This window comes from Antechinus flavipes, chromosome 5 (genome assembly GCF_016432865.1).
Source record: "Antechinus flavipes isolate AdamAnt ecotype Samford, QLD, Australia chromosome 5, AdamAnt_v2, whole genome shotgun sequence".
Lineage (NCBI taxonomy): Eukaryota > Metazoa > Chordata > Mammalia > Dasyuromorphia > Dasyuridae > Antechinus > Antechinus flavipes.
The window spans coordinates 58,532,780-58,554,638 of NC_067402.1; the positions used below are offsets into that span (position 1 = coordinate 58,532,780).

General features: G+C 41.6%; 2 protein-coding genes across 4 annotated transcripts; both read left to right on the forward strand.

The window, feature by feature from the left end:
- The first annotated feature begins 1,019 nt into the window (after positions 1-1,019).
- On the forward strand, positions 1,020-4,894 carry COMMD3 (COMM domain containing 3). Of its 2 annotated transcripts, none has more exons than XM_051963734.1 (8): positions 1,020-1,171; positions 2,512-2,623; positions 2,705-2,774; positions 2,863-2,897; positions 3,228-3,288; positions 3,374-3,430; positions 3,517-3,576; positions 4,488-4,894. In XM_051963734.1, exons 1-8 carry the CDS (start codon positions 1,033-1,035, stop codon positions 4,545-4,547), a joined length of 594 nt encoding a protein of 197 aa, XP_051819694.1. In that variant the 5' UTR covers positions 1,020-1,032; the 3' UTR covers positions 4,548-4,894. The 2 variants fall into 2 exon arrangements, with proteins under 2 accessions (XP_051819694.1, XP_051819695.1); XM_051963735.1 differs by having other exon boundaries at positions 2,705-2,768.
- A 1,762-nt stretch (positions 4,895-6,656) lies between these two features.
- BMI1 (BMI1 proto-oncogene, polycomb ring finger) lies at positions 6,657-16,769 on the forward strand. 2 transcript variants are annotated; one of them, XM_051963732.1, is made up of 10 exons: positions 6,657-6,839; positions 11,850-11,983; positions 12,342-12,438; positions 13,053-13,108; positions 13,204-13,254; positions 13,489-13,597; positions 13,685-13,730; positions 14,168-14,266; positions 14,696-14,776; positions 14,873-16,769. In XM_051963732.1, the coding sequence occupies exons 2-10, from the start codon at positions 11,872-11,874 to the stop codon at positions 15,200-15,202; spliced, it is 981 nt and encodes a 326-aa protein (XP_051819692.1). In that variant the 5' UTR covers positions 6,657-6,839; positions 11,850-11,871; the 3' UTR covers positions 15,203-16,769. The 2 variants fall into 2 exon arrangements, with proteins under 2 accessions (XP_051819692.1, XP_051819693.1); XM_051963733.1 differs by lacking the exon at positions 6,657-6,839 and adding an exon at positions 11,166-11,270.
- The last annotated feature ends 5,090 nt before the right edge of the window (positions 16,770-21,859 follow it).

Consider the following 21,859-nt stretch of genomic DNA (forward strand, 5'->3'; position numbering starts at 1 on the left):
AGAAATTTCCTTAATGCCTGGCCAATACTGGAGTCTTTTTGAGGTGAATAGTCAACGCCTACTTTTAGCAGACCTCAGTCATTCCTTTTAGTGTGGCAATATACTTACTCAATTTACAATTGTATCGTTGAAGTTCAATTGTAGACTATAAAATGTTGAATTCATTTTTTAAAGTTTACTAGGCAAATGAAAACAAATATACACGGACAAGTAAAATTTACTAGGAAGTCTATTTCAAATATTAATCATACTTAGGGACTGCAGGACCTCTTCGTTACAGAAGGATTTACAAGGTTACCTGAGATTCCTTTATTTAAATCCTTATTCAAAACTGTCTAAACCCGTTAACTTTACATTCTTGTTAACATTTTCATTCCGGCTTCTGGGCCAAATCTAGAAAGCTTTTCTACCCCAGCGGTTCAGGTTCCTTGTGCTCCTAGAAATTCCGCTGTGGACCGCGGCTTCGGGGAAGCTCTGGGGCGAGCCGCTCCCGGCAGACTGGAGGACGGTGTCCGGAGGTGGGTGAGCACGGCACAGACCGCGGACCTCTGCCAGCTGCCTTTCCACGCTCTCCCCGGCCAACCCCATCATGAATAATGTATTAAAGCCGTGACCCAAGCAAGGGGACTCGCAAGAATCACAGACGCAGGAATAATCAACGGCTTTGTTCCCACTAGGGCCGAACTGGAGCCGCATCGTCGCCGGGCCGAGGCGGAGCGGGGCGAGCCCTGGGCCCGCGGCTCCCCTACGCCGGCCGGCCACCCCAGGCTCAGCTGCCGGCTGAGGTCGGAGCTCGCGGGGGTGTTCAAGACGTCGGCACGATCGCTCGGGTGAAAGCTCGAGAACCTTCCACGCAGGGCGCCCCTGCCCCGGCTCCAGAGGCCGGCACAGCCCCGGCAACAGCGGCAAGGTCGCCCTAGCAGCTGCCTCCTCCTCAGAGCCGCCTCCGCTCGGGCGGCTCGTGGGCGGGATCAGCTGAGCCGCCGGCGCGTGTCACGTGGTACGCATGTCGAAGGTCACTCGGCTCTCACAATGGAGCTCTCCGAGTATGTGCAGAGAGGTTGCCAGATGCTGGCCGATCCCGGCTGCTTCGACCTCGCTGCCTTCGCGCTTCTCCTGCGGGCGGCCTTCCGGAGCCTGCTGGAAGCCCGGGCTGACGAAGCCGTGCTAGGTAAGCCGCTGGTCTCCGAGCCGGCCCGGCCCGGCCTCGGGGAGGGGGAGGGGGGGAGGTGGAGGGAAGGGGATTGGAGAGGACGGAAAATGAGAGCAAGAGCTAGGCGGGCGTGCAGCGGGCGCCCGAGGCTGAGACGCCGGCTCCCAGCGCTGCCATCAACTCCCTCCGGGCCGGCTGGGGCCCGAGCCCCCGAGCCTTCGCTGCGCAGACCTCAATTGGCACCTGCTCCTCACCAATGACTTATGTTCCTGGCGCGCCTTCCCCTCCTGGCTCTTTGTTCCAGTGCAAAAACCCTCCTGCGTCCTGGGGTCGTTTGTGGCCTAAAAGATCTGGTTTTCCGCACTGGGCGAAGCTGGGCTGTTTTGACAGTTGGGCTTCATCCGGTCAGTCCTCGGCTATCCACGCCCCTGGGGCTGAAGCGAAGACTTTGGATCGAGGTAAAGAAAGAGTTTTCCGAGGCGGCCGGGGGAGGAAGAGCCGATAGACCGATTTGGAGCTGCCCGGGTGCAGTGCATCTTGCACGCTCTCGTTGCAGTGCACACCGTCTCCGCGTCTAGGAACAACACGTTTTGTACAGTTCTTTTTACAGCCATAGGGACTCTGGAGGGTGACGCTCCTTCAGCAACTGAGATTGCAGGCGTGCAGTACCTATCTGTCCTGTTTGGGGCTGGTGTAGAGCAGGTGATTGATTGTAGGTGATAGTGTAAATGCCGAGGATGCTGGGAGAGGGAGTGAGGGAAGGCTGTCTGCTTTGTGCACTGTTTCCTGAGCTTTTGAATTAAATCTTGTATTTTTTTTTAAAGGACGAAAGTTGAAGTTGAGCAAATAAAAACAATTGCTTGTCTCTGAGTCTACAAATACACGGTCATCAAAGCCTAATTATATTAATATGCTCTGGGGGAATTGTTTTAAATTAGGAATCCCCCCTTTTAAACAATGTTAATAAAATTCAGTATTAAATATTTTAAAAGTAAAAACTTACAGGTTTTCTGATCACTCAACATACCTTATTTAGTGTTTCCTTTTTTTCCAGTGGCCACTGTAGAAATGAACTTTTTTCTACTTAACTTTTTTTTTAATTCAGTAAGGAGATTAAAATAAAAGAAGGGGTTATTTAATTGAAACTAATCGATAGCAGTGATCATAAAGTTGTTTTACTGCTTTGCAGTTGACCTTGTCTCCTCTCGTTTCTCTGAATTTACCTCCCTGTGTGTTGCATTGTTTTAAATAAACCTATCGATGACAAAAGGCTATGGTGGTGCTTCTTTTAGAATATACCATTAGAAATTTCGTTATCATTATTATCATATGTATCATCAGTAATTAATTTATTTTAGATCATCCAGACTTGAAACATATTGATGCTATGGTATTAAAACACAGTCATGCAGCACTTGCAACTTGTATACTGGAGGCAGGAAAGCAGAAAGCTGACAAGTCAACTCTGAGGTATAGTTTATTTTTATTGCCATTGTCTTAAGTTGTGTTCACTTAAATTTCAAAACTAAACTTTGGTTTTTCTTTCTTCAGCACCTGTCTAGAAGACTGTAAATTTGATAGAGAAAGAATAGAACTATTTTGCACAGAATACCAGGTTATAGTAAGATTCAACTTATTTTCACTACCAATTAATATTTTTCCTCCCTTGTTAAGTTTGCAAAGAAGTTTTTTCTTTTTTCTTTTACTAGAAAAACAAGATTTCTCTGGAAATCCTACTGGGAAGGTGAGTACTGAATATAATATCAAACTGAGTTACTTTTTACTTGTTGCTGGGAATGGGTTATATGCTAGGTGAAGCAAACATAAGATCAAAACAAAGATTCTGACTTAAAGAAAAGGGGATAAAGGGCAAGTGAAACAATTGAATTTAAGTTAATGTTTGTTAAAATAAAGTTCATTAAGCTTTTTTGCCTTAAGCTGCCCTTTTCCTTAATTTTATTGTGAATTTTAAGTATCTGAAACATATGTATTAAAATTGGGACAATGGATGAATATCATTCTTGTGTAAAGAAGTTTTCTGGAAATATATACAAAGTATCATTGTACTTTGCAGTATTGGCAGATGTCCTCTCCTTATAACTGATGTTTCTTGGCGGTTGCAGTATCAGATTAAGGTAATGTCTGACATTCTTTGGGAAATGTTTTGTTGGGAAGTTTTCTTAATTTTAATTGAGGGTTGATAAATGTTTTTTGTTTTAGACCAATCAACTTCACAAACTGCATCGACCATCATATCTGGTGACCTTAAATGTTGAGGTATTGTTTGTATTTACTGCTTTTCCCTTTTATGTAGACCAAAGAAGATGAAAGTTTGTTTAATTGATATTTTTTCCCTTCCCCAGAAGGAGGATTCTATATCCCATCCAGACATTAGCTTTAATTGCACTATGGAGCAATTACAGGTATGGTATTTAATGTATTGAGATGTTAGACATTAAAAAAAAAATTCTATTTCTCAGCTATCAAAAAGTTAAATTAGAATGTGGTGAACAGGTGGGAGAACTCTTTAAAAGTATAATTTAAAAATTGACTTTTCTTTATTTGTAGGCCTGAACACTGCCAAGTTGTTTTTTTTTTTTTTTTAACTTTGCTATGAAAATGTTGTTTCAATATTGTTTACTCTCCTCTCCCTTACCACTATTTGCTTTCTAATCACAACTGAGATTCAAGTAACAAAGGAAAGCAAAATTAAGCTGGATGCTATATGCATTACTTCCAAAAAATCTTTTGCATCTGCATATTTAGAACCTTTTGTACACTGAGGGGAAAAGGAACTATAATTTTTTCTTAAAAATCAAATAAAGACTGAGAAGTGCAAAGGACACATTTCCCTGGTAGATCTATTCAAAATCATGACAGCTTATTCTTTTCTTCTTATTACTTGAGAAAATAAGGTTCATAGTTGAAACTGATATAATTGGCAGTTTTTCAAAGACTTATTATACTGATTTGCTCTTCCTATACGCGTTAATTAGACTTTTTGGAGAAGATGCAGACATAACCATTTGTAAAAATAAATTCATGAGAATTTCCTCTTAATGTGCCCTACATTCTATTAACTGAAGAAGAGTCTTAATAAAACAGCTCGTATCTCACTCCAAAAGCAGATAACTTTGATGAACTCTTATAGAAAATGGCATCTTTAAAAATATTTAAGTGACATATATAGTGTAATTTGTTAAATGTTAAGATGACACCAATGAATTTCGGACTTCTTTAGAAAGTGCTTTTACCGGCTTTCCTTTTCCCCTTTCCCTCTCCGATCCTTTCTTTGTTTCTATCCTAAAATTATCACATTATGTACGTATTTTAGGACTTAGTGGGAAAATTAAAAGATGCCGCTAAAAGCCTGGAAAGAGCAACTCAAATATGATGGAAGACCGGGAACAATCTGCCAGGGTCGAGAGGAAGAGCAGCGTTCGCGGTCCTTCGGGAAAGCCTCCCCACCTTCCACCGGTCGAACCTCATCCTTCTTAGTAGAACTGTATTATTTCCGCCTTTTGGACCTATGAAATTTATGAAACATGGCCTTTTTTTTTTTTTAAACATTAATACAATAGAAGTGAAGGCAGCAATATTATTGTGTATTAAAAACTGTTGTTGGTCTGTCCTGCCTTCAGCTTCTCCACTGCCTCACCCCTTTGCATGTAGTTCTTATTTCCTCACTTTCTTTGAGTTATGTGCTCTAATAAATTGAGATTCTCAAGTTCACAAACCGAAGGCGTTTTCGAGGTTTAGCGTCTTCTTGTTTAGGATGCCTCCCCCTCTCCTTTGCCTTGGGGACACTGATGTTAATTAGTCCTGTTTCGCCGGGTTCAATGTTAAAGAAAAGGGGCAGGACGGAAGCCTGGGCAGAGTCTGTACGCCGTGCTGTAAGCCCTCCTCTCTCGACCCCCAAGAGGGCTGGAACACTGGCTCTTCGAGGCGGGAGCCCTCAACCTTCAGGGTCTCTCCTCTGCCCGACCCCCCCAGGAGACAAAAGCCCTCCAGCAGCCTTATGAGCGTCGGCTAACCCTTTCGGACTCTTCTCCCTCCCCTCCCCTTACCGGGCTATAACTGCCAGAAGCTGCCCCACCCCAAGGTGCCCAGGCTGGGGGGGGAAAGGGGGGCACTTGGCATCCCCCTCAGCTTCCTGCAGACCGGATCCAGAGCGGGAAATTTGACCGCGCGCCTCGGACCCCGCCCCCTTCCCGACCCCCGCCCGCGCGAGGGCCCCCCGCGAGGGAGCCCGGGTCGCGAGGGGAACGGCCGTCCTGCGCGTGCGCGTCGGGCCAGGGGACCAAGAGCCCCCCCCACCTCCTTTTCAATCCTAGTAGCCCCCTCCCAGGTGGCCGATCCCGGAGAGGCGGTGCCCTCGGGGTGACTGGGCCCCCGAGAGCCAGGCCGAAGCCCGAACCCCGGGAGGCGTGGCGGGGAGCTGGCACTTTCCTTGGCGGGAGACAATGTCTGCGGGCACTCGAGACTCCCGGGGGAGGGAGGGAAAAGGGGCCGGCGTGGGGCGGCGTGCGGGGCCCGCGCGGGCTGCGCCCCGGGAGCGGGTGGCGTGTGTGGCGCTGTGGAGAAATGTCTCCCGGCAGCAGCAGCAGCGCCAGCCAGCCAGCGCCGCCGCCGCCGCCGCCGCCGCGCACTGTGTGAGGGAGGAGGGAGCCAGGGGGAGGAGGAGGCCGAGAGGTGCTGGAGAGGGGAAGACGGGAGGGGGGAAAAGGGGGAGGGGAGCAGGAGCAGGAGCGGGAGGGGGCGGCCGGCGGCAGCAGCGGCGGCGGCGGCCGCGGGGCCCCGACTACACCGACACTAATTCCCAGGCCGCCCTTAAGGAATGAGGGGAGCACGTGACCCAAGGGGGAGGGGGCCCAGGGGGAGGGGGCGGGCGGACTCCGAGCCATTTTGGGGCCGGTGTCAGTTTCCACTCTCCCTTCAACGGTGCATTTTTTTCCACCCTCCTCCCCTTGCCCCCTCCCCCCCGTCTTCATCCTTCTTCCTCCCCCCCCCCCCGCCCGCTCGGCTCTACACACGCACTCACACACACACACACACACACACACACACACACACACACACACACACACTCACACGCCGCCCCCAGCCCGCCCGCTCCTCGCTGCACACCTCCCTTCCCAACAACTATGAAATAATAATCATAATAATAAAGGGAGAGAAGGGGAGAGACAATGGGGATGTTGGAGCGGGAGCCCCGATCGGGATTAGAAACACCTCCCCACCCCGCAGAATAATCTAATCGTCCCCACTCCCATCCCTCCCTCCCTCCCCCGCTCCCCCCTCGGAGAGGAGCCGGAGCCCGAGCAGGAGCAGGAGGAGCAAGAGGAGCAGGAGGAGGAGGTGGAGGAGGAGGAGGAGGAGGAGGAGGAGGGAGAAGAAGGAGGAGGAGGAGGAGGATCAGGGGGTTTGGGAACTAGCATGAGCTGAGCGAGCAGCGGCGGCGGCGGCGGCGGCGGTGGTGGTGGCGGCGGCGGCGGCGGCGGCAGCAGCAGCGGCAGCAGCAGCAGCAGCAGCTCCTCTCTCCTCCGCTCGTTGCCCATTGACAGCAGCGTCTGCAGCTCGCTTCAAGATGGCCGCTTGGCTCACATTCATTTTCTGCTGAACGACTTTTAACTTTCATTGTCTTTTTCGGCCGCTCCGATCGTCCCTCGCCGGATCCTTTTTCCGGGTATGTATCCAGGGAGGCGCCTAGTGGACCGTGGGCGGGTGACGGAGGGGGCTGCTCTGGGCTTTGGGGCCGGTTTGGGTGCCTAGAAGGGGAGCCGAGGTGCCCCCCCTTCCTCTCTTTCTCGCTCTCGCTCCCTCTCGCTCGCTCTCTCGCTCGCTCCCTCTCTCCCTCTCCCTCTCCCTTCCCCAGCTCCGTATGGAGAAAGCTCTGACAGTCTAGGCTTCGACCACACATACACACACACGCACACCGAGACCCATACATATACACACACATGCAGAGGCACACACCGCCCGAGACACAGACTCACAACCCACAACCCACACCAGCACCAGTTTCTCTACCTCGGTCGCCTCCACCTACTTCAGTTCAGAGACGCACGGACATCCTCACATTTTAGTTCCTTTCTCCCCCGAGCTCCCCTCTAAAACCTCCCAATGCACATGGCCCCCGAGGAGAATATTTCTATTTCCAGCCTTTGCAGCTTCCCTGGACGCAGCGCCCTTTGTTGAGAGACAGATTTTGATTAAACGGGGACCGGTTCCTGAAATCGGGAGCTGCCTGGGTCAAGTGGTTTCCCTCCTCTCCCAAAGAAATGTATTTTGAGGTGTTTAAACATCCACAGAACGTCCCCATATTATAGGGATGAAGTATGTGGGGGGCAGCGATCCCGCCAAGGTGGGTGTTAAGCTGGAAAGAGTTCAAACAAAAATGTTATTAACTTAAGTTGGACAAACACTTGTATGAAATTGGATGGCTTGTTAAGATGGCGGTTCCCAGTTGTTTCCAATGTCTCTTGCATTTGTGCTTAAAATGGGAAAGTTTTTCCAGTGGTACTACCTGGGGGTCAGTTTTAAAAGAAGTTCTCTTTAAAAATCAGTTGGATCGTGGTCACGGAGAAATGGATAGTTTAAGATTTGGAGCTATTTTGGAGCGAAGATGGTGACTGGATATTAGCATGTGTATGTTGTTTTGTTTTGTTTTTTACTCCCTCGCACTCCCCCCTACCACACCTACTTTTTCTTTCTAAACTTCAGTGTGGGGGTACTCTTAGAACCATGTCTTTGCTAAAGTCTAGCAACTATTACATTGTTTAGTTGATACTTGTATAGGTCATAGGTTGTGTAGAAGAGGGGTACTGGAAAGTTGATGGCATATGTGTATGTAATAATTTGGCCTTGACAGCCTAATATTGAGGTGCTTTCTCCAATAATTTATGATTAAAAATTGGAAGAAAACCAGTTAAGAGACCTTGATAAATCTAACAATCAGAGAATTTTAGTGAGTTTAATGATTATGGCTCATTACCTGGAAACTAAGCACCTCACTTCCAAAGTTTGGAAAACTTCAAGGATAGTTAAACACAACTAGTGTTGGACAGATGTTTTATAGAATTTCAAAAGTGGCTGAGTTTATATTTTATATAGAGAACCACTATGACTAAAGATATGATATTGTACTCTTTTCTATCAAGGTATTGATCACTTAAGGATTCCAATATATCACCTATACTAGATCATGCTATGACAATGGCTTCACAGTTGAGTTTCTTTCAAATAGTGACTGATTACATTGTCCAAGCATTTAATTTTATGAACATAATTATCAACTTTTGGGTTTTTAACTTCATTTTTCTCTTCTATTTTTACTGCAGTGTGATGATCATGGTGGGTCATATTCTACACTTATTAAAAGTTTACTTAAAACACTTTATTGCTGAATGGAATTAACAATTTCAGCTGTACATGGTAGACCAATTATTACATCCAACTTCTTGGTTGTATCTTAAGCAACCAAATTGACAAAATTGTCCTGAGACTTCAGTTAACCCCTATTTTTCACATAGATAGAGCTACAACCTCCAGTGATGGAATTCATTTGCATTTCTTAGATTGCAAATAGCCAAGCTGATTGTTAACATAAGAACTTGCTTCTGTTTTCCTTCATTTTGACATAACTGGTGTCAGGCCTCTAACAAAACTGACAGCCCTAGCTGAGTGTGTTATAATGGCAAGTTTTTTTTTTTTTTTTTTAAACCATTGTGTATTTTTACCATTGTAATTGTGGTGCTCTTTTTCTTGCTTAATTGACAGTTTCTGTGTTGGGACAAAGTTATTCACACGTTATCAAGTTCTCTAGGACAGAGAAACTATTCCTCAAATCACGTTTAAGTTAAAAAAGGACAATACTCAAAGTTTTCATGAGTTTTCCTGCATTTTCAAAAGGAAGAGTAGGAAAAAGGAGCTGAATTTTTAGATAACAATGTGTCATTTAGCAGCACGACAACTATTAAATGATTTGAGGCCAGTCTCTTGATATATCTATATATATAGTGACTTTAAAGCCTGATTTAGTATTTTCTCAAAAAATTTGGTCTAAAACTTACACTTGGGATCCTTCTTAAGCCAGTTTGCAGAAATGTCCCTCCCAGCTGTTTCATTGTTCAGTTTATGAGTATTTGAGATTTAAAAGGAGTTAGTAGTCCATAAGATGTCTGAGAATTGTACCCAGCTTTTCGCATTAAAGCCACTTCATAAACTTAATAATTGAAGGAAATAAATCAGTGTGATATACTTGTACAACATGAAATGCAGCCTTCTGGGCTTCACTTTTTGGAGAACAGCATGCCATAGGTTAGGGAATTTCGTTTTGGAGGTCACTGAAGTGATCTTTGTACTCAAAGTACAGTGAAATGTATATCTTGCTTTACCACATAACTCTTTGAGATATTAGTGACTTAACTGTATAGTCAGTGTGTTCATTATATTAAGGTTTTCTTTTCTATATCTCGGAAAGGTTGTTGTGTAGAAGTAGATGAAGCTTTCTTATCTGTCACTCATTGGAGTTGTGATCACTTTAACAAAAGCTTTTTTTTTTTTTTTTTAGATCTTTCTTAGTAGGTTAGCCATTAGTTAGACATCGAGGTGTGTTGTATTGTGTTTCTCTAGTATGTATCCAAATCTGAATAAAATTAGAATAACTGTTACATCATGTCGTGGGTTTCACAAATTCACACGTTTCTATTCAAGGCAACTTTCAGAATATGTGTCAGAAAGGTCAGGACACTGAGCCTGTGGTCTCCGTTTGAGGTCTGAAATAAAAAGGGGAGTGGGGATAAGAAAGGTATTTTTGCAGGACATGTAACAGTTTGATTTACTGGACTGCCAATTGATGTTTCGCATCTAACAGTCCTTTACTGTGATTTACCTATAATATATTGATAATGCCATTTCATCTTATAGAGCTTGCTATGGACTGCAGGCTGAGAAAGTGACATTTGTTTTTCACTCCTGTCGCTACTCTATGTTGACAAGGTGTTGATTTAACGTTGGGAATGGGGTGGTCACATGGTCCTTTGCATATTGTCACAGTCCTACTGTTGAAAATCGTTTCTCTTGCTTTAATAGTCGGTTTGTTCAAATAATCAAGCGGATTTTCCACCTTCACACCCTCCATTCCCCAAGCCGATTTCAGTTTTCAGTTTTTCCAACTTTGTACCGTTCATCCAAATCTGCAGGAGAAATTTAATTTTAGAGGAGGGAGCTTTAAAGAGATTCGGCTCAATAAACATCTCTGCAATTTGAGCTCAGAAGGTTTGGGGCTAAGTGCACAGTTGGCAATTCTTGGGGAAAAAAAATCCCTTCGTGAAAATTTTGCCCTGGCGAATTGCTAACAGGAGAGACTGAAAGAGTTTAGATCTGAAACGAGCTTCTTGCTTCTAGTCGACGTGGAAAGAGGCCCCCGAGAGTGTCCGAAATGGCCGGGAGTGGCAATGGCTTGCTTTTCCCTTGCCCAGACTCTGCCGCTTGCTTAGAAGCTCCCCGGAGGTCCAGATAAGCCCTCGCTCGCCTCCAGCCTGCGCCCCAAACCCGGCTCTGCCTCCCAGCACAACTCGGAACCTTCCTTCCCTTCCCGCATTAGGCTCCGCGCCCCGCACCCCCTCCCAACTCCCGTTGGAGCCCCTCCCCCCGGTCTTCGCGGCTTGCTCCCCTCCCCCCGCAGCCCAGCCCGGGCTTCCCCGCACACCCGGCTCTTCTCTGGGGCTTGGGCTGTGTGTTGCAGCGGTGGCCGGATGCCAAGTGTAAGTGTAAGTTGCTATGGAAACCCCGATAGAGGCTAGTTCCGAATCCGGAGCGAGACAGAGACAGAGGCGCCGGGATCCGCCTCTTCCACATCCCCTACCCCCTGTGTCTGCTTCGGGAGTAAAGGAGGACTTGGGGAAGGCTCTGCTCCCGGGCCCGCCCGAACTCAGGCCCCAGCCCAGGAGCTCAGCTCGAGGTGCGTCTCGAGCAGCTAGGGAGGCGACCAGGCTCCGGAAATGCCAGTGATGCGGAGAGAGCCGGATTTGTTTTCCCTTTTGTGTTGCATAGAAATGTGCAAGTTGTGGCTCCTCGAACTGACTAAATCAACAACCTTGGAGAAGTGGAGGAGGTGAATAGAGCAGAACCGTCCGCCGCCGCCGCCGCCCCCCTCCCCCTTCCTCACCCCCCGTTTCACCCCACCCCACCCCACCCCACCCCCCATGCTCCCGGCCCCCGGAGGCCGACAGTTGACTTTGGGACCTGCTCCTAAATCGGAAGTACCTCTAATCAATTAGGGAATATCTTTCCCGCGTTTGGCCGGAAGGGTTGGAACAAAACTTTGTAGTTGAGAAACTAGTGCGGGGGCCAATGCGGGGTCTGCTAGTGGCCTTCCGCTACAAATAGAAGAAAGCCCCTCCTCCCCATTCAGTCTCTTCTCCGGACTCTCGGATTGACTTCGAAAGGCGAGAAGAAACTTTAGTTGGATCTGGATTCATCACTGTAGTGGAACGGATTCGGGTTGATGAGCAAAGTCCTTCTTTAGACAGTTATTACAGTTCACCTGATGAAAGGTTTTCCGATTTCATTTAACTCTGAATTTACATTTGGTTGTGTGTGTGCGTATGTATGTTTGTGTAGCATTTTCATATGTATAAGGATTCTGGAGAAAATTCCACTGTGAATTAGTCACTATTTTTGTATTTTTCAGGACTTCCTCTAATTAAGCCAAAATGCATCGAACAACTAGAATCAAAATCACAGAGCTAAACCCTCATTTAATGTGTGTGCTTTGTGGAGGATACTTCATTGATGCCACAACTATAATAGAATGTCTACATTCCTGTAAGTACACAGACTCAACTTACTGTTCCTTGTGTATTTCCGTTCAAACTTAACCCCCCAAAACTAGCTAAATTGAGACTTAAATTAAAGAGTAATCCTTTCTAAGTATTGTATGGGGTGATTTTGTGTCTTTGAGGGCATCTAGGGCCCTAGGAGCTTTTTCTTATTGCTTTAGGATAAGCCTGTAATATGCAAGTCTTTTGAAAATGTTGATTGATGCTAATTCAAGTCATTTAAATATTATTAACTTAGGCATTTAAGTTTATTTTAACCTCTATCTGTGCTGTTATTTACCCCAATTTCATTGTTTCATTCTCAAATTACTAAAACCAACCAAATAGCATTTTTTTTCTTCTAGTCTGTAAAACATGTATTGTACGATACCTGGAGACCAGCAAGTATTGTCCTATCTGCGATGTCCAAGTTCACAAAACCAGGCCACTCCTGAATATAAGGTATGAAAAAGTTAAAATTCCTTTTAAGTGTGCTTTGTAATAATTCCTAATCCTCTCATTATCATCTTTCTTAAAAGAAAACTTTATCTTTAATGATAGCTAAAATGTCATTATTTGATGGCTTCAAAATTAAGACAACTATTCATTTTTAAAGTATAACACTAATTTTTTTTAACATTTCATAGTATCTTTTTTAACACTGAATTTTGACATATTGTATTTTTGTTACAGCATGAGTGTAACCTTGAAAAACAACATTAAGTTACAAAAATGTGATTGGTTCCACATTTCCTTTGTACTCTGCCTTTTCATTCAGGAAAATATTAGTAAGCGTTTTAAAGAATCTATTTTTTGTGTGTGCAAAATGCAATGGAAACTGGAGGTCATTTATAAATATATGAAGTATTTTGCCATACATTTTAAAGTATTGTACTAGTTTTAGAATTCTGTGATAATGTCATGCATTTTGTTCTGAGAACTATATTTTTCATACATTAACTTTTTTCTACATAATGTCTCAATACAGTAAAAGCTTTAAATTGAAGGAAGGGATAAGAAAATCATAATTTACACGTATTACTAGGTCTAATTAGTAGTTTACTTATTTTTTTCAGGTCAGATAAAACTCTTCAAGATATTGTATACAAATTAGTTCCAGGACTTTTCAAAAGTGAGTAACAAGATGTAAACATGATTTTAATAGACTATCTTAGTAATTTTTAAGTACTATATACCAGGTAAAAATATTTACATTTTTTCTTTTAGATGAAATGAAAAGAAGAAGGGATTTTTATGCTGCTCATCCTTCTGCTGATGGCAAGTCCTTCTAGTTTTTACTTAAAAAAAACAAAACAAAACATTGAGCTATGTGATTTAAAAAAACAACCTTTTCCCAGTATTTTTGCCTTTAATTATTACATGCAAACATTTAAAAGAAAAAGGAAAGCAAAACAAAATCCACCTCAAATTGAAACCACATGACAACTTCATTCTTTTTCTTTTTGTTCTTTTCTGTATAATCTTATTAAGTATATAACAATTTCTCTCTAGCTGCCAATGGCTCTAATGAAGACAGGGGAGAAGTTGCAGATGAAGATAAGAGAATTATCACTGATGATGAGATAATAAGTTTATCCATTGAATTCTTTGACCAGAATAGGTAAGTTTCACTGGGGGATGAAAACTCTATTTTTCAAATTAGTGTATTTCTTATTAGTTATATTATTTTAATTATCCTTTTCTTTAGATTGGATCGGAAAGTAAACAAGGACAAAGAGAAATCTAAGGAAGAGGTATAATCTATGTTATATAAAAACTTTGTGCAGAAGAAAAATTGTGGATATTTTTAGATTTTATATAATAGAGTGATTATTTATTCTTTTGATATTTTCAGTAGTATGTAATATCAAATAGAAGCCAATTTATTACTAATTAATTGCTAATAACTATGTGAAATTGATAACCAAGCATTATAATCTCTTTTATAGGTAGATTAGAGCCTTACAAAATACTTTAACTCATTTGATACATGGATGGTCAAATAAATATAAATTGAGTTTCACTGACATTCTAAGTATTGAAATATTTCACACAAAATTACCAAGAACTCTTAAAAATTTGAATTACATAATATAATTTGTTACTTTTTCTGTCTACACACTCAAAATTAGACATTTTTGAAAGATCCTGGAATTGAAAAAAAAAATAACTTTTCTAAATATGTTCTCAGGTGAACGATAAAAGATATTTACGCTGCCCAGCAGCAATGACAGTGATGCATCTAAGAAAGTTTCTTAGAAGTAAAATGGACATACCTAATACTTTTCAGGTACTGATTTTATTTTCAAACATTCATGTGCTTCATTTTCTGTTAACTTCAAGTCTGTTGTTGACCTTTTCTTTGTGCTTCTTGAATTCTGAACTAAAAGTAGAAACAGCTAAACATCCATGGTGCTTTAAATTTTTGATTTTTGAGATATTATATAATACAGAATCAAAGATACTAATAACTAAATTCGTGACTAGCATGAAATCCTTAAGTATGCAATTCTATTTTATCTCATGAAAAAGCCTTTTTCTTCTTTTCAAAGAAATTTTTTCCCACATTATAAAGTTGGAAAAAAAATTTGTGATCCATTTTCAAAATAAATGTTCTTTGAAGTACCAGTATTAGTTTAAGAATGTTTCTTGCATAAAGAAGAAATGTATTTTAATTTTGTTATTTATTATACTATTAATTACATAATTTATATCTTAGATTGATGTAATGTATGAAGAGGAGCCTTTAAAGGATTATTATACACTAATGGATATTGCCTACATTTACACCTGGAGAAGGGTAAATATCTAATCAGATAATAAGAGAATAATAAGAGGTTGTGTTGGCAATAATATTTAAAAGGTTTATAACTGACTTAATCTATTTACTTTATAGAATGGACCTCTTCCTTTGAAATACAGAGTTCGCCCTACTTGTAAAAGAATGAAGATCGGCCACCAGAGAGATGGTTTAAATAATAGTGGAGAACTGGAAAGTGACTCTGGGAGTGATAAGGCCAACAGCCCAGCAGGAGGTATTCCCTCCACCTCTTCATGTTTGCCTAGCCCCAGTACCCCAGTTCAGTCGCCTCATCCTCAGTTTCCACATATCTCCAGTACTATGAACGGAACCAGCAGCAGTCCTAGCAGTAACCACCAATCTTCCTTTGCTAACAGACCTCGGAAAACATCAGTAAATGGCTCTTCAGCAACTTCGTCTGGTTGACCCTTCAGACTGTCCAAAAACAAAAACAAAAAAACAAACAAAAACCCTGATTTATATAGATATCTTCATGCCATTACAGCTTTATAGATGCTAATACATGTGACTATCGTCCAATTTGCTTTCTTTTGTAGTGACATCGAATTTGGCTATAAACGATGGACTAGAGGTGACATTCGTACGGACGTTAATTGCAATGAAAGATTGTTCCTGTAAAGAATTGATTTCTGAGGAGGCAGGCAAGATTTTTTTTCTCTGTGCTAGGAAAGATGTGAAATGGTTCTTTGCAGCCATTGTCGGGATTTGGGAGTCTTCTGCATTGGATATAAGGATTGGGACATAGTTTGTTTATCTCAATCTCAACTAACGCCTACATCACATTCTCTTCAATTGTTCTTGTTATGCTGTTTTGTGAATCTGTAGAAAACAAGTGCTTTTCATCTTGAAAATCAACAAAATGGAAAGAATATGCATAGAATGATGCATTCTATGTAGCCATGTCACTGTGAATAACAATTTCTTACATATTAGCCATTTTGATTCTTATGTTTCATTTTTACTTCTCCATTGCTTTGCAGAACCGATCAAAGGAAAGTAAACTTCAGTTTTACAATCTGTATGCCTAAAGCGGGTACTACCGTTTATTTTACTGACTTGTTTAAATGATTCGCTTTTGTAAGAATCAGATGGCATTATGCTTGTTGTACGATGCCATATTGGTATATGACATAACAGGAAACAGTATTGTATGATATATTTATAAATACTATAAAGGAAATATTGTGTTTCATGCACTCAAATATGGTTGTTAAATTCTCCAGACTGGTTCGACCCTTGCAGATATCCTATGTTTGAGCCTTGCTTATCAGCAGAGAACATTTTTAGTGTGGATATCAAATTGCAAATTCAGCTATTTTGAAAACAGTTGACAATTATTATGATGTTTGTCTTTTCCCCCTCGATAATATAAAATTTTACTTCTAAAATTGTGTTGCAGTGAAGGAAACAGAACTCTGTAACCAAGGAATATGAAAGTGATTTGTTCATTTTATTTCAATTTTATTATTGGATGTGATAGAATTACCATGTTTTTAAAAGCATGTTGAATCACTATCGACATAAAATGTGGTAGAAATTTTAAGAAATCGACCAATTTGTGGATGAAGGCATATCTAAATTCATTTTAATATATGGTACAACTGTAATTTCAAATTTAGCAGGTACGTCATTATTCCCAAACAAAGACAAATGCCTTTTCTTTAAATGTCTGTAAATAGGAGCAACTTTTAAGCTCCTAAAGGTATTAATTTTAAGTAGAAAGAGCATGTTAAATTTAAAATATGAACTGCCCCAATTGTTTTCAGTTTGTGCTTTGCTTTGGTCGAACTTTGTGTGTGTTCATCACCCATCAGTTATACATTTGTGAGGGTGTTTATTCTATATGAATATTGTTTCATGTTTGTATGGGAAAATTGTAGCTAAACATTTCATTGTCTTCAGTCTGCAAAAGAAGCACAATTCTATTGCTTTGTCTTGCTTATAGTCATTAAATCATTACTTTTGCATATAAGTAGTTATTTTTGCTGCTTTCTTTAAAGTTTCTGTGACTAAAGAACTTCCATGAAGTCACTAAATATATAGTTTTTATTTTGATCTAACTTTATATAATACAACTGAGTTTCTGGTTATAGAAATAACTTTCATTTTATAAGTGATTGGCTAATAAACAGATTATTCATTGAGAAACTAACAAAGTACTTTTTAAAAATAATATATAAAAACAACAAACTTCTTTTCTGGAAACTTTGCAAGGGATGAGAAGTGATTTAAAAAAATACATTTGTCTCTTGAAAATGATATCTACAGGCAGTATAATTTAAAAAATCAGTTGCCTTTTTTTTACTCACTCCATATAAGGTACGTGTCTTACATACATAATTCTTGAGTTAAAATTAATATTTTTCTCCAATTCTGATAAAAACTTTTTTTTCTTCTCTCCCTTGCACTCTCCAAACTTTATATGTTAACTATAACAACTAAGGAAAAGAGATGGATGAATGTAGGTTTCAATTATTTTAATGTTTTGGGTATTAATATTGTCAAAGAAACAAAATATATGTATATATAAAATTTTAAGAGTCCAAATAGTGACCCTGTCTTGACACAACTTCATTTGGTATATACAAATCTGAATTAATATAAAGGACAAAGTAGAACCCAAAACTTGTACTTGGTGTTAAGACAGGTTTAGTAATTCTGAAATCAATTTACAATTATAAAATCTAATTTTACTAATAATATTTACAATCATGTGGATGACAAGAATGATGGGGAGTAAACTTTTGTTCCTCCCCCCTCCAAAATATATGCTTAGTTGAAATTTCAAAGGGTTGTTTCACCTAGACTCTCCACATGCTCAAAGTTATTTAATAAACTGGGGAGAATATCCTGATGACTTGCCTTTTCTTAGAACCATTGGATTCTGGTTATGACTATTGTGATGTAAAACTTTTGATAAACTAATTCAAATCAAAACAAAAGTGCCCTATGGAGATCCACATCAAAGATGATTCTAATTTCACAAGGTGATCATTGCAGACAAAATGGAAGATCCCTGAAAAGTTAACTGAAAGGCTTCAGAGTTTTTCTTCTGAAAATATTTTAGTAATTCTCTACCATAAAGCAAACTGTTGACTGAATATCAGGTAGAAGAAGCCAACTTATGTTTACATCACAGAAAAGGATTAAGTGAAAGAAATGAGTTGTTTTGTAAAATAACCAAAGACCTAATCAGTCATACATTGGTATAGGGCTTTATAATTTAAAAATATATATTTATTGACTGATCTGCTACAAAATTGAACTAGGGGGGGTGGGTGAGGTGGGAACTTCATTGATTCATCAGACTTCTCATACTAATCTTTGGATCCATGTGGATGCTTGAGAAAGTAAGAAACTTTGAATTAACAAAAATAACAAAACCACCACAAAAATTAAAAATCAACCAAAAAATAATGACAACATGAAGGTACCTTGGTTCAGTGAAGTATTGAACCTTCTTTCCAATATCTGAAGTTTTGGTAAATGTTGCAACTTTTAATAAGCATCAGTGTGTCTCTTTTTTATGGGGATAGGTCAGGAAAGATTTTTTGATGTCTTCCCACCTTTCCTGTAGGAAAGTGTCCATGGAAGTTGCCACGGGCATCGAGGGGGATCTGAAAAAACTTGATCTTTAAATTGGATGATCATGACCATTTAAGAGAATGTGTTTTTATTTTTAAAAACATCTCAATATGGAAACCAACCTTTACTCTATTGAAAATTTAAGACGGGAGGAAATATTTTATTAGTACTTTTATTAGAAGGCAGATTTTCTTTTCACACATTTAAAGAATGAACAATCAAATGTTACATCTTCTTCCTTCCACTGAATCTGAAATGAATGACAAGGAGTTTACGTTCCTTACTAGTTTTGATTACCAAGGATAGTTTTGGGGAAGAAAATACTATTAAAAGAGAATTTTCCTGTCAAAATCTTTGCAATTTCCTGAAAGAACTCATTTTCTTAGGATCGTAATTTTCCAGAATTTTATTAACCGCTTCCTTAAAAAAAAAAAAAAAAAAAAAAAAATCAAAAAAAGCCTAGAATCGCACAGGAGCTGAATTAAGACAAAGTGGAAGGCAAACCAGCACCTTGGATTCTAGTTCAGGCTTTTCTATTAACTTGTTGTGTCACCTTATATAGAACCTCTCTCTGACTCAGGTTCTCACCTGAGGAGCTTGGTAGAGATGATCTCTACAATCCATGCCAATTCTAAAACTTACTCGAATTCTTCTGATAAAATAAGTTATTGCAGTTCCGAACTTTACCACTATAGATACCACTATAATTCTAAGGTAGTAAGAAAAAATGGTGTTCTTTACAAAGAATGTAAGTTATCTCCATTTTCCCATGGTGAATGATACACTGGGAAGATGCAAAGGAATATTTTAAGGGGACAATGACTCGTGGTCCACGCAAATATTTAATATCCTCTACTTTTGACGATGAAATTCTCGGAAAAAAGGTTCACTCAGTTGAGTTTCCTGTTTCCGTTGCTAATATTTTAACGTTTTTTCTTCTACTTTTGGTTCTTGAAACGGATTTCCTTTTATTTTACTTGTACCAAATTTACTTTTTTTTGGTGTGCATTTTCAAGAATTTCCATATGAGACAGTCCCTGTCATTCTCTGTCTTCCTCGTGCCATTACCATTGCTGCAAGTAAAGAAAACCCAACGGCTTCAGGAGGAGTGACAAAGAAGTATTGGGGGAGTTTTACGAAGAGGTTGAAATCAACTGGAGAATTGCCCCACCTCACTCTTCTCCAAGTACTTCCATCCGCCCTTTCCCCTTTTAAAAAAATTTCTTTTCTAGCTTCTATACACTCTGCTCCAGAGAAGAATCTATCGGCAATAAATGCCCAAGTCTCAAGTGTCTTCTCGATCATATGGACTCCAGGAAGACTATCAAGATTCAATCTTTTGATAAAAGTAATTTCAAAGACAATCCATACCCTCTACTCTAGAAGGGGAAAACAATTCTGGCACATCATTCTTCTTTGTATAACTGGGCAAAAGTCCGGCTGAGAAAGCCTTGAACCTCTAGCTTCGTGAAGAGCTGTGGAGAGATAGGAAGTACCGGCTGAGGATCGAGCCTTTGGTGCTTAGAGAACCTAAAGCAAATTGAAACCAGGGTCTGTCTCTATCTCGGTACTCAACAGATCTCCAAAGAAGCAAGCCCGGGAGCGCAGTTCAGACATCCAACTGCTTTTCAAAAGTGGGAAAACACCTCAGCCCGATTCTTGAGGGCAGAGTAAGAACGTGGACACTTATTTTGCTCCACGATCGTGGAGGAGACAAAGTCTGCTTGATGAGTGTCGAGTGCCTTGCGGATGGGAAGAGCCCCGGGTGCGGAAGAAAGGTTCCTAATTGGGGGGAGGAGGGGGACGGAGGGAGTGAGCACCATCGGGGTGCACCCGGACAGAAGAAACCCAGGAAGCGGGCAGCGTGCCCCTTCTGCTTGAGGGCTCCTCGGCTGGAAAGGACCCATTGTAGCGAAAGCAGTCCCCCTTTGCCCTTCCCTTCCTTTCTCCCTTCTCAAACTAGAGATTATTTGCCGGAGTGGAGATGGAAGCTCGCTCGGACTATGAGTGCACCCGGCTTGGTTTCCGTTCTGGCTTCGTGGGGCTCTCACTGCCCAGCGTTCAAGGCTGGGGGCTCAGCCTGCACGGAGCCGAGGAGGCGCAGGAGGAGAGGCCATTTTGCGCGTGCGCTGCTCTAGTCCCTGGTAGCCTTCGGAACTTCCGATTCGGGTCCCGCCAAATTTGAAATGGAATTTACAAGGCTGCATTCGCTGCTGGAAGGTGGGAAAGCGAAGGCGCTAGAAGAAATCGGTCCCTGGGCCTGCCAGAAATACAGGGGACGGAGTTCCCCGGAGTGGAGGGCTTCGTTGGGGAGCTCACCTCCATCCGGCCCGGGAGCGCTCGCAACGTCGAGGGGGAGGCAAAGTAGAAACAACCAAGAGGCACCGCTTTCCCTGCTTGATGCTGCTGCAAGTTTCTGGATTTCCCCTCTATATTTACTCGCTGAGGTACCAAAAAAAGCTTCGGCTCAGGGAGCCCAGTGGGGCTAGCCAATCTCCTTCTTCCGAATCCCTAAAGGGCAGGGTGGGTTGCAGCAGGTTGGGTAAGCTAGGGAACAGAAGAAAAAGGAAGGTCCACAGTTAATCCTAAAAGGGAACAAAACTTGAGGGAAGTAACCTCTCTAAAATTATGCACTGCCCAAAAGCATCACGTCGGAGCTCTTCAGGAAAAGAATCTTTCCCCTTTCCTCAAAAGCAGGCTTTCCCTAGGTTAAGAACTGAGATTTTTTCTGGAGAATATATCCTTCTCCCGCCCACTTCTCGCAATCTATCCAGTTCTCACCGTGGCCAACAACTACCATCAGTCCTGGTCTCTCATTTTACCTCAATAGTTGGGCATTTGGAGTTTTGGGTCTTTTTTTTTTTTTTTTTTTTTTTTTGGTTAGTGGCAGTGTAAATGTGGAATAATTGTTTGAATGCAATTACCTTACTTGTTCTTTTGTCCGAAGAGTTGAAGAAAGAAGGCAGGTTTCATTTAGCTGAGACTACTTACCGGGAAATTTGACTCAATAGGAGGGGAACAAGAAGGGGATTCAGAAGACGGATTCTCTTGTTAATGATAGTGTGGGAAGGATGCGGGGGGAGTGGAAGACGTGTATTTAAACAGTCGGATATTTCAAATCTGGGGAAGACAGATTCTGGATTTGCGCACTGAGCAAACGCAAACTGGGTGTTTTTTTGAACGTCTCGTATCTCCTGTTTTCTTTTTAGTTTTCCGTTTTCTCGGGTAGGAATTCCACTTCCTATAGAGTATTATTAGAGGAGCTGAATTTCCCTGTGTCCCGAAACACAGACGGAATTGGAGATGGGTAGAGGTACAGAGAGGTCAAGGGAGGGAGAGCCATCTTCAAAATTAAAATCGTCAAGTTCACGTCCAGACTAGACGACGAGACCAGATCCTAGGACCCTTTGGATTACCAGATTCCCAAGAGCAGCAAGTAATGAAGCCCACGCCTACCTTGAAAGCGGGAGAAGAAAG

Coding starts and splice junctions, on each gene's coding strand:
- COMMD3 (XM_051963734.1), top strand. CDS start 1,033: ATGGAGCTCTCCGAGTATGTGCAGAGAGGTTGCCAGATGCTGGCCGAT. Junction 2,775..2,862: donor GCACAGAATACCAGGTTATA/GTAAGATTCAAC, acceptor TTCTTTTACTAG/AAAAACAAGATTTCTCTGGA. Junction 3,577..4,487: donor GCACTATGGAGCAATTACAG/GTATGGTATTTA, acceptor TACGTATTTTAG/GACTTAGTGGGAAAATTAAA.
- BMI1 (XM_051963732.1), top strand. CDS start 11,872: ATGCATCGAACAACTAGAATCAAAATCACAGAGCTAAACCCTCATTTA. Junction 13,598..13,684: donor GAATTCTTTGACCAGAATAG/GTAAGTTTCACT, acceptor CCTTTTCTTTAG/ATTGGATCGGAAAGTAAACA. Junction 14,777..14,872: donor ACATTTACACCTGGAGAAGG/GTAAATATCTAA, acceptor TTTACTTTATAG/AATGGACCTCTTCCTTTGAA.